This window comes from Diabrotica virgifera, chromosome 7 (genome assembly GCF_917563875.1).
Source record: "Diabrotica virgifera virgifera chromosome 7, PGI_DIABVI_V3a".
Taxonomy (NCBI): Eukaryota; Metazoa; Arthropoda; class Insecta; order Coleoptera; family Chrysomelidae; genus Diabrotica; species Diabrotica virgifera.
The window spans coordinates 182,837,473-182,850,453 of record NC_065449.1 but is presented as its reverse complement, the minus strand read 5'-3'; the positions used below and the strand labels follow the sequence as shown (position 1 = coordinate 182,850,453).

Sequence of the window (12,981 nt, the reverse complement as noted above, 5' to 3'; positions counted from 1 at the left end):
GGCATCGGCTTAAGGGATAATTTTGCATGAAAAAATAATGACAGTTGGCTTTATAAACTTACGTTCGCAAATGTTTCGTTTCCGAGATACGGGATGTTGAATTTCTTCTTACAAACTGACGATTTATTTTATTGCTTTAAAACCGGTTGAGATATGCCAATGAAATTTGGTGGGTCTTAAGACGTAGTTATTGCACATTTTTTGACATACAATTAAGAATTTAATATTCACCATTAGCGCTCAAACGTGTAATATGACCGATCATATTACCCGTATGCACGCTAATGGTGAATATAAAATTCTTAATTTTATGCCAAAAAATCCGCAATAACTATCTCTTAAAACCTACCAAATTTCATTTGCATATCTCAACTGGTTTTAAAACAATAAATAAATCGTCAGTTTGCAAGAAAAAATTCAACATCCCGTATCTCGGAAACGAAGCATTTGCGGACATACGTTTATAAAGCCAACTGTCATTATTTCTTCATGCAGAATTAACTCTTAAAGTTTGTCGCACTTATTTAAAAACACCGTGTATTGATGAAGAACATGTCTAGTTATTAAAGTATCTAACTTTTTTATTATGCAACATAAACGAATGAATCAAAAAGCAGAATGTTAAGAAAACCTGATGCTATAGTTGGGTCTTAATTTCAGTATTTTACAAATTTTAGAATATTCCACAGGGTGATTCAAAATTTGAGAAAAAACATAGTTTGATTGGTACACTCGGTATACAATGAAAATGTAGTTGTTTAGCAACAATATTATTAGAGTCGTATTGTTAAAGAATCAGGCTATAACATGTTCCAAAAATCACTTAAATCGGCTAGCATGTTTAGGAAATATGAGACATCAAAAATGACCAAATTTTTAAGTGGGCCGATTTCTATGCACGTAAGTTTACATTATAATTACTAATTACGTTTATTTTTAAAAACTGTCTCATCACAGTTCTTGTGTCGTTTTTGATTGTTTATAAGGAAATAGTGAAGTGAAATCTTTCGTTTTCCTACATCCAAAAATATGTTGGAGAAAAGAACAAAACTGGATTAAAGCTTTGTTTAATAACGAAGTAAGTCACAGTATTGCCATATTTGTTTGTATAGTGTATACGAATGTTTAAAATATAAATGTAGACTTTTACGAAATTATATTTTTTGTCATGAGAAGCTACAATTTTTGAATTTATATAAAACAGCATACATAAATTATTTTGTTTTACTTTAAATGCAGCTAAATTGACACATTATCAGAATATTTGGCATTGGATGTGAACATTGAATCATGATTCACAAAAGTTCCTAACCGTTGCTTGGGGAATATCACTAAAAGACTACTTATATTTCATAGAAATTGAAGACCGAAGCATGGTGATATTATCTTAAAAAACGATATACTTAAACACAAAAAAAGAATGTGTTTGTGTACTTTGTACGCACGTAAGGAGTTATACTTCTATTATATGATTTCAACGAAATAAATATACTTTCGAACAGTTTATTTATATTTTATTTAAAGATTAAATTAATTTTTACTGATTACTTTCCAAAAAATTTTTTAAAACAATATCAAAAATTAAAAAAACTTAGAAAACACCCGGATTCGAACCGGGGACCTCTTGATCTCCAGTCGAACGCTCTACCACTGAGCTATCGGGTTTGTGCGGGTGCGGACTACAAGATTTATCAATGTGTCAAATAGACCAAGTGAAGTATAAAAATACTGTAAATATTACTTTTATTATCTCATTCCCAAGAAAGACAAATCCAAAGATACAAAAATTATAAAAAATAAATTTACTAAAAACACTAATATATTCTTTCCACATCTTTTTTGGACTAATACATACATTTTAGCAACGAACTCCATACTGTATGTGTGCGCATGCGCGCAGAATAAAAATTCACTCCCAATCGCGCCTAAAGAAGTATAACTTCAAAAGCGGAAGCAAAATTTCAACTTTATAGGGATTCAAAAGATTTGAGATTGGGCAAGCCCTGGCTTTTCAACCTTTGTTTACAAAGTGATAATAACAATATGACAGGCGTGACGTCACACTTCGGCTGTCAGCCTTAAAATCACTTAGTATTTTTCTATATTTAAACTATATTTGTGTATTATATTAGACATTTTCTACCGTATAGAGGATTTATAGCAAATTTATAATAATGTATTAATACATTAGCATAAAATTAATAGTAAAATTTTAAATATCTTACTTTTACACATAAGATCGTCCCCCGCGTAGCCAGAGTGTCTCAAGTGACTTATGATCAAAGTTAACGCTCCCAGCGGATATTGCTTCCTTGTAAAATATCCAATTTTGTTTCTATCAAATTTTCATTCTCAGGTCCTCTATTACTATTTTTATTGTTTGTTTTACTTGGTTTTAAACAGTTGGGAACATGTAATAATTAATAAAAATACTCGAAAATGCTTTAAAATATGTATAATAAAAAAATCTAAACATACACAGTTAAAATATGAACAGAATAAAATGTTTAAATATCAGAAATTAATAAGAATTATGATTTATATAGAATTTCCAATTTTGATCATTTCATGTGAACAATTGGTTTTCGGCAGTAGGCGCCATAAGTATAATAAAATGTTGATAAAAATTAACAAAATACAAGAAGAAAGGCCCTTCCTCCACCCCCGCAACACAACTGCAACTCTACTGCAAAAAGTTACGTTGTTGTTGTTACACAGTCAACTAGGAGTCGGACACGTGCTTTTAGTACAAAGTCCGCTCATCAAAGCAACGTAAAACGAATTGACTCGCAACTGATCGCCATTCAACTGGCATGGCAGTCGCCATACAACGGTTGCATGCACATTTTGTGGATTTTGAAGGCATTATTTTGTGGCAATATTAACTACATACAGAGTGTCCCCGAAAATAGTACGTTCCTTAAAGGTATAGGTAGAAGGCACAATGTAGAGCAAAAAAGTCTTATAACATTTTTTTCTAAATTCATCCGTTTGACCAAAAAACGAAAATACATTTTGATATGCAAATTGAAGTCTGGCAACAACGCGCAACTCAAAAATCTAAAGAATAAAAAAGTAAGTTTGTAGGTCAGTTGCATCTGGTAGGTAAAATAATGTACATATCAACCAAACCCATATCCATTATTTTGCATTTAGGTACCTACGATGTCAACAACCCCAGAAATCACACCTCAAAGTAAATAAGCAAAGGGTTATTAGGTTAAATTTCCACCGTCACAGCAACTTCTTCTAGGCTACGTTGCCATGTCAGTCAAATTTATGAAAATAAAAATTCACTTATATGGAGAACAATGTAATTTTTTTCTTGGAAACGGTTAACTTTAGAAAAAAATGTTATAAGACTTTTTTGTTCTAAATTGTGTATTATATCCATATCTTAAAGGAACGCACTATTTTCGGGGACACCCTGTATATTATTATAATGATGGAACTAGACTTGTGCTTTAAATTAATAGAGGCAATTGAAAAACATGCCTGCTTGTACGATTATCTATATAATCTTCTTCTACACCGAAATATTTCCTATAGTTTGTATCCCTTTTTGCCATGTGTGGCCGAAGCAATTTTTACTAGTTCAGTGAAGAGTCGTCTCGAGATTCGGTAAAATAAACGAAACTTCTTCACGTCCGTCTCCAATTTCTTCGCGGCCTGTAAAAGCTTGTCTATTTTTATCATTTGCTATATAAGGATGACGATGAGTCCACCAATTTCGTTTCCTTTTAATTTTTCCTGTGTACCAGGCCATTACTACGACATCGTCATCTGAACTCCTCGACATCTTGAACGTATCTGGTTGCAAATCAGTTGCGTTGGTGGACGAAAGTCAAACGATGCGATTCATTGGCAATAGATGCATCACAGTCCAGTTGTAGTTGCGTTGCGGCGGTGGACGAAGGGCCTAAATTAGCGTCTCTGGTATTTACTTTATTTAATTTTATTTGGTGTTGGTACCAACTTCTAACACTTATATTATAATTGGTAAGATCGTATTGGCAGTTCTAGTAGTAGTACTCTTGATTTCGAGGAAATTTTTGGTTAATCAATTACATTTGATTTCTGATACAGATTTTTTTGCAAAAATGGGTATATTTATTAAAGTATTTATTTAAATAATATCTTTAAACATACGAGTAGTCTGTACAATAATGACAGTTGATAGGTGCAACAATATTCATTTTAATAGAAGTTTGTGGATATGAAAAGGCTTTCTGCAGAAGTAGGTTAGTAGAAATATGTGCTTCGACTATATACTAAGAGACAATTAAATTCTATACCATTTCATAGACTCTAGTTTTCTCGGAACCCAACTAGCAAACTTCCAGATTTATCATTATCATTCCATAACTTTTAATAATGAATCAGAATCCGTTATCAATTTATTTACTTGTTACAGCTTCAGTTGCATTAATGACTGCATGGACAGAGCGGCCTCACAAAACTATAGAATCGACATTTTTTAAAAATTTTATTTTGATCCAAAGAAGTTAAGTTTGTCACATGGTGTGGCTAGAAGATAGATCAGAGTCTTTGTATTAAGTAAGATAGAGGTGTACAGCACGACCAAACTCACTTTGTATTTCAGCTTGGGATGCGCACTGTTGTTGACCTTCGGTTTTTTCCCCGTTTGCTAAATTTTATTTTGTTACCGCGCAGGTATTTTACTTGGCAAGACGTTACCAAAATAAAATTCAAAAAGTTTGGAAAAACCGAACATTAACAGTAGTGCGCATCCAAAACTCAAATACAAAGTGAATTTGGTCGTGCTGTACCCATACTCTGTGTAATCGACCCATATAAGAGTACCTCCGTTGAACAAACCAAGCTGCTTTAATTGCTGTACATTAGCAGGTTTGAATAATGTAACCAGAATCAGAAAGTTTCACAAAATAATCTACTAATTCATAATTATTTGATCACTGTACAAGTAATTTGATTTAAGAATATAGACGGAGAGGCAGCGCTGAAAAATCTCTTTGAATTTACTAAAGCTAAATTTTTTATAGTTGATTACTGTGATTGTGTAGAGAAACATACTGCGGTCGGTCAAGCGAAACGTACAACAGGGGTTACTGAGAGGGTATCAAAGTTGCTTTCCTACGAAGGTAATTAAATCAATTTACTAAGTCTGAAAATCAGTACACACATTCTAAATTGAATATAAATAAAAGTTATTATAGTCGGTCAGCTGTACGACGGGACAGAGCCGGTCGGTCGGCCCCAATGAATGTACAGGGTTATTCACTATATTTTGACCCCCTTGTAAACTGCTTTATTTACAGAATTAGAAAAAAATGTAAAATACAAAAGTTATTTGATTTTTTGACATATATATCGTACTAGTGACGTCATCCATCTGGGCGTGATGACGTAATAGACTATTTTTTAAATAAGAATAGAGGTCGTGTGCTAGCTCATTTGAAAGGTTATTCAATTCTCTATACAGTACTACAAACATTAAGATCATTATATATACAGGGTGTCCAAAAAAATGTTTGAATTATTAATTAAACAATTAATTTAATTAAAAAAAAATTTTTGGGCACCCTGTATAATTAATCATGTTAATGTTTATATTACTGAATAGGGAATTGAATAACCTTTCAAATGAGCTAGCACTCGACCCCATTCCCATTTAAAAAAATAGTCGATTACGTAATCACGCCCAAACGGATGACGTCACTAGTACGATATATATGTCAAAAAATCATAATTTAAAAATCGAATAACTTTTGTATTTTACATTTTTTCTAATTCTGTAAATAAAGCAGTTTACAAGGGGGTCAAAATATAGTGAATAACCCTGTACATTCACTGGGGCCGACCGACCGGCTCTGTCCCGTCATACAGCTGACCGACTATAATAACTTTTATTTATATTTAATTTAGAATGTGTGTACTGATTTTAAGCCTTAGTACATGGATTTACTTACGACTAAGTTTTCACTCTAATGGCATATAAAACAACATAATGCTATTCTACATCCCACCAGAATGAAAACAATGGAAACCTTCTCTGGTTACACCTCCGAGGCTTCTACAATATGCAAGCCATACGGATGCTGAGACTAAGGAAGATGAGGGAATTCTACAATTTACAATTCACGTCCCATTGAAAATGGTTATTCATTTTTGGATTTACTTACCTTCGTAGGAAAGCAACTTTGATACCCTCTCAGTAACCCCTGTTCTACGTTTCGCTTGACCGACCGCAGTATGTTTCTCTACGCAATTACGGTAATCAACTGTGAAAAATCTAGCTTTAGTAAAATCAAAGAAATTTTTCAGCGCTGCCTCTTGGACTAATACTGCTGGTTACAGAATCTATAGTGGAATCTCTTTTATACCACATATGTCAATTTGGTTGGAGGAAAATATTTTACTTTAGATCTGGTGTGGAATTCTCAACGCAGACACATATTTCGACAGGCAGTTAGTAAATAAATGTTAAAGAAGATGAACGGTTGACTTGAACATAGTGTAAGTAGAAGAAGAAAGGAAGAAAGAAGGAAATATATTCAACATGACTATAGACTATATCTAGGACATGAGATTAAGGTAGATTAATCAAGGATATTAAATACAAAGGTTTGATTTGACAGTATATATATAGTAACATGATTCACAAATCCAAGTTTAATTTTTTTTCTTCAAAAAGGTGTACATCGACTACTTTAACACGTTCGGTGCCCATCTAGAACCAACGTCACATGGCTGGTACCACGTTAATGTTTCATTTAGCAACCTTGTTTAAAAATCTACCTGTTTTATGAAATGATCCCTTGTTTATGTAATTTCACACCTCCGACAATAGCAACCCGCTGAGCTGAATATTAATGAGCCTCTTAGATACCTTGTATGGGTATACTTCCATGTCAGAACATAATTCTGTGAAATCCACAAGGAAAAATTTCCTGGAGCTGGCTGTATACCATTAATTACAAAAATTTGAAGAAAAATCTTCTGCGTAAAATCTTTTACGCAGAGGGTTTCTCTTCAAATTTTTTTAATTCTGTGAAACATTATCCACAATAAGTTTTTGCTCAAAATAAAATATCGGGTTCTGGTCTTTCTCAAAGAGTACATAGGGTACCCCCCCGACCAATGTTTTATAATTTATGTTGTTTTCAGAGTTTATAGACCGTGGTCTGGAAATACTTCTTCCTGACGTTTCATGTCTGCGACAAAACATCAAAAGCGATGCTACAATGATGAGAAGTCTTTTGTGCTAAGTGTTGTGGTTTTTACTTAGTGGGCTCAAAAAGTTCCCTTTGATAATGGTTGCCACATTTCAGATAATATATCAAAAATGAATCATTCTAGAGGACGACTTTTTAACCCCAAAAATAAGGAATATTAAGATAGTATGTTTAAAATCAGGAAATAGTTGATATCACAAAAAATTAGCAATAAAAATATTAATTCAATTGTGTCAAGTTCGACAAAAAGTTTTATAGTACCTATATAAGGTTCTAAATTGTTTTAGCTTAATAAATACACTCTTTTAAAATATGCAAAAAATTATTAATTTTCAACATTTAATGAATCCAAAGCGGCAGATTTCCTGTGATTGTCAAGATTGTTAATCTAAAATACAAAATTTTAGAATATTTTTGCAGTTTTTGGCAGTTTGACAATCGAAAAAGGTAAAAGAAATTAAAATTATAACAGTTATTTTAGTTAATTCGATACTCAAATGTGTGTTAAATACTTGGTTAAAATTTCAGGAGGATCAGTTAAACAGTTTTCGAGAAATCGTGGTCGCCGTATGGAAAAAAGTGATACGTTTTTCTTAAAATCACTTTTTTACATACGGAAACCTCGATTTCTCAAAAACTATTTGACCGATTCTTCTGAAATTTTAACCAAGTTTTTGCCACACATTTGAGTACGCTATAATTTTTTCTATCTTTTTCGGTCGTCAAACTGTCAAAAATGGAAAAAAATCGAATCAAAAATGTCTTTAAAATGCTGTCATTCAGTCATTTCTTTATATAACTTGTTTTTGTACGTTTCAGATAATTCCTTAGTACAAAATCATGGTCGCAGACAATTTTGAATGAGTCACAGGATATCCGCCATTTTGAGTTGATAAGATGTTCAAAATGAGTAAAAAAATGTTTATTGCATATTTTAAGAGTGCATTTATTAAGCGACAAAATGTAGAATCTTATATATCATAAAAGTGAGACAATAAATTACAAAATAAATAGTTTTTTTCGAAATTGACACATAATTAACCCCCGGGCCAATTAAACGATTAAATCTAAAGCTCGTTCCACTTTTGCAAAAAGTATTTAAAAATGCTGAAAATATTGAGTATATGAAACCATTTCCTCTGCGTACCAGTACTAGATAGCAGTGAGTTATCAGTGTTGCCAGTTATCGATCTAATCGGTGTGATGTTTACGTTCAAAACAGTTTTAATAACTATGTATATATATAATCGCACTATGTATGTACAATAAGATGTGTTTGTTTTAACTCAATTAACATAAAACAGAACAAAGAAGAAAAAATTTACAATCGCTATGTATAATAATAATAGTTATAACCAAAAATTGATAACTAATCATAATAATTAATTAATAATAAAAACTTTGTGTAATAAAAAATCACTTATGTACAAAAACAACTACACAATGTTTCAAGTTTTGATGGTTCTAACATAAGTCTTTTTTTATTTTATTATTTTATGTTTTTTTCTTTAATAGTAAGCGATTATGGGAAAGATTACTACAACTACGCCCATCACAGTAATTTTCTTTTCTTCTAGTTTGCCTTGCAATCGTCAAGGCCTATGGAATCTGAAACAGAAATCAAATGTTATTAACCACAAAATAACTTTATTAATCATGTTAGATGTTATTCATAACATTCTAAAGTGTTCTATGACGTTAACTGAATATTTCTTTGAGTTAAAATTTAAAGTGCTTATTTTGAGTCCATCATAATTTTGCAAATTTGCAATTTATTGCGGATCCTGGATTGCACAAATACAATATAATATGCAAAAACTATTAAGCCGATCGTAACGGAATTTAGCGCATGCTTCAGTCGTATTATAAAGTTTTTCTATTTTTCTACGCGGACGATGAAGGCGGTAAGTTATGTTTACGAGGTCGAAAATATGTATTTAAGAAAAAAGTTTATTTTTTAGACTTTTTTCCCAATTATTGCTATTTTTTAAACAATAAACATTAAATTTCCAATTTCTAGCTACTCAAATATAATGTAAAATTAAAAGACGAAAATTTTTAATTCTATGTTTTTATAAGAGCAATTATTCTCGAGTTATATGCGAAAATATAGTCGCAAAAAACAACGATTTTCGATTTTTTTCAGATTTTGTTCAATAAAAAATTAAGCACAAGGTTTGTGCGCATATCGTGATTATTCATACAAGATATAGTCGAAGCAATAAACCACTGAACCTCCGAAAAAAAAATCACAAGACGGATCTTAATAATTCTTTTTGCATTCGATTCGTGAATGCGCCAGGAAACTTTGTGACTCATAGGCATGAGATAATATTGAAAAGCTGCATTTGTGCATACAAAAAGTGCATTTTTAAAGTGCATCACAAACAGACAATAAAAAAGAATGTGTGTGTACTTTGTACGCACGTAAGAAGTTATACTTCTATTATAATATAATCTAACTTCATATTATGATTTCAACGAAATCAATATACCTATCTACTTTAAACAGTTTTTTTGTATTGTATTTAAATATTAAACTAATTTTCGAAAGAAAAGAATAACAAAAATTAAAAAAAAAAAGGATATGACTTTGTCCGGATTTGAACATTGCACCTCTCGATCCCTAGGCGAATGCTCTACCGATCAGCTACCACCGTTTTTGTATTCAGTCGATCATTTCTCGGACATAATTACAATCACGGTGACAGATACATTAATTGAAAATAAAAATTTTCAATAATACTTATTAGGAGGAAGACAAATCCACCGACATAAAAATTATAATAAATATATTTACTTAAAACACTAATAATATATTCTTTTCACGCACACCTTATTTGCGCTACATAACTTAAAAGATGTAGCAACTAATACCATACTGTCGGTGTGCGCATGCGCCAGGAAATGTAAAAATTCACCCTCGTGATTAAAGAAGTATAACTTCAAAAAATTCAGAACTTGTCAATTATCGGCGGAAATGGTGCCCAGGGTACCTACTGTTTACCTCGTCTTCTGGAGTTTTCGCCAAATTCATTAAAAAATTAGTCAAAAATCAATACTGGGGGGTTTTTGGGGTCGCTGACGACGAATATGACATCGGAAGTGATCTCCGGGATACCTACCTTGTGCACAGGGTACCTACTGTTTATCTCGTCTCCTAGAGTTTTCGATACTTTTCATAAATAATTGGTCAAAACTTGATAATTGGGGGTTCCAGGGGGATTCCAGAAGTTGACGTCAAAATTAGTTATCCTAGGCACCAGGTACTCTTAATTTTCAATGTCATCTTCTTTTTCAGCGAGACCAAAAACCCCCCGAGTAATGATTCTTGACTAATTTTTTAATGAATTTGCCGAAAACTCCAGATGACGAGGAAAACAGTAGGTACCCTGGGCACCAGGTACTCCGGAGATCACTTCCGACGTCATAGTCATTTTCAGCGACCCCAAAAACCCGTAAGTAATGATTTTTGACTAATTTTTTAATGAATTTGCCGAAAACTCCTGAAAACGAGGTAAACAGTAGGTACCCTGGGCACCAGGTATTCCGGAGATCACTTCCGACTTCATATTCGTTTTCAGAGAGCCCAAAAACCCCATGAGTAATGATTTTTGACTAATTTTTTAATGAATTTGCCGAAAACTCCAGAAGACGAAGTAAACAGTAGGTACCCTGGACAACAGCTACTCCGGAGATCACTTCCAACCTCATAGTCATTTTCAGCGACCCCAAAAACTCGTAAGTAATGATTTTTGACTAATTTTTTAATGAATTTGCCGAAAACTCCTGAAAACGAGGTAAACAGTAGGTACCCTGGGCACCAGGTATTCCGGAGATCCCTTCCGACTTCATATTCGTTTTTAGCGAGCCCAAAAACCCCCGAGTAATGATTTTTGACTAATTTTTTAATGAATTTGCCGAAAACTCCAGAAGACGAAGTAAACAGTAGGTACCCTGGACACCAGCTACTCCGGAGATCACTTCCAACGTCATAGTCATTTTCAGCGACCCCAAAAACCCGTAAGTAATGATTTTTGTCTAATTTTTTAATGAATTTGCCGAAAACTCCTGAAAACGAGGTAAACAGTAGGTACTCTGGGCACCAGGTATTCCGGAGATCACTTCCGACTTCATATTCGTTTTCAGCGAGCCCAATAACCCCCGAATAATGATTTTTGACTAATTTTTTAATGAATTTGCCGAAAACTCCAGGTGACGAGGTAAACAGTAGGTACCCTGGGCACCAGGTACTCCGGAGATCACTTCCGACGTCATAGTCATTTTCAGCGACCCCAAAAACCCGTAAGTAACGATTTTTGACTATTTTTTTAATGAATTTGCCGAAAACTCCTGAAAACGAGGTAAACAGTAGGTACCCTGGGCACCAGGTACTCCGGAGATCACTCCGACGTCATAGTCATTTTCAGCGACCCCAAAAACCCGTAAGTAATGATTTTTGACTAATTTTTTAATGAATTTGCCGAAAACTCCTGAAAACGAGGTAAACAGTAGGTACCCTGGGCACCAGGTATTCCGGAGATCACTTCCGACTTCATATTCGTTTTCAGCAAGCCCAAAAACCCCCGAGTAATGATTTTTGACTAATTTTTTAATGAATTTGCCGAAAACTCCAGAAGACGAAGTAAACAGTAGGTACCCTGTCCACCAGCTACTCCGGAGATCACTTCCAACGTCATATTCGTTTTCAGCGACCATAAAAACCCCCCGAATAACAAAATTGAACTCATGTACGACGATAATTTACGAGTTCTGAACTTTTTTTAATGTCTGTTTGAGATGCACTTTAAGAATGTATTTTTTGTATGCACAAATGCAGTTTTTCAATATTATATCATGGCTCCGGTTCACAAAGTTTCCTGGCGCATTCACAAATCGAAAGCAAAAAGAATTATTAAGATCCGTCTTGTCGTTTTTTTTTTTCGGAGGTAAGGCCTATTTTAGTGCTTTATTGCCTAGCCAGGCCATAGTACGTCCTGAAGCGATTCCAACAAAAAAATGTCCATGATGGTCTGCTTTTCGACAGATACAGCCTGGACTAATCGTTAAAGAGACAAACATAAGCTACACATATTTACTGGTTCCTGAATCGAATTACTGGCAAAAACGACCGTTACTTCAGGATCCAGAACTAGATTAAAGTGTTGAAAAAGGGTCAAATAATGTTGCTAAATATGCCCTTAAACTTAACAATAATTCATACATATACTGTCTACCGAATGTGAAAAATAAGAACAAAACTAATATACAGAGTGTTTTTAACTTTTTACAATGTATGTGAATTTATTACCGAATTGATTGCTTTAAAATATTTCCTTATAATATTGTAGCAAAACAATGAGTCACCAGCCGCAAGGCGTAAGCCGAGAAAAGTCTAGATCGAAGCACGCTATACGTGGAACCGATGCGCGGTTGTTGGAAGGTCACACGATAGTCGGAGAGCTGGCTTAGCCCGGAATGATCGAGAATAACGACTAGGATATATAAGGCATAATTTTTGTGAATAGAGTTAGTCTTAAGCTAAAGTTTGTAAAGTAAACTTGTATAAATAAATAATAAAGTCGTATATAAATACACGAACCGCTAGTTTTATTGTAATTAGAAGTAATTACAATAGTCACGTTACAGTTGGTGTCGGTGTTCGGTTAACTTAGTGCGATATAAATAAGTGAATTACAGAGAGACTTTAAAAGACTTTTGAACTTTATTCGTCGGGAATAACCGGAGTGCGTTAATTGTTCGG

General features: G+C 33.4%; 1 protein-coding gene across 7 annotated transcripts in view; it reads right to left on the bottom strand.

The window, feature by feature from the left end:
- Positions 1-2,440: 2,440 nt before the first annotated feature.
- LOC114327765 (phosphatase and actin regulator 3) overlaps positions 2,441-12,981 on the bottom strand; it is a 1,198,052-nt gene continuing 1,187,511 nt past the window's right edge. For all 7 annotated transcript variants that reach the window (XM_050655618.1, XM_050655619.1, XM_050655622.1 and 4 more), the window contains one exon: positions 2,441-8,825. In XM_050655618.1, coding sequence (XP_050511575.1) covers positions 8,810-8,825 — 16 coding nt within the window. In that variant the 3' untranslated portion in view covers positions 2,441-8,809. The remainder of the gene's footprint in view (positions 8,826-12,981) is intronic.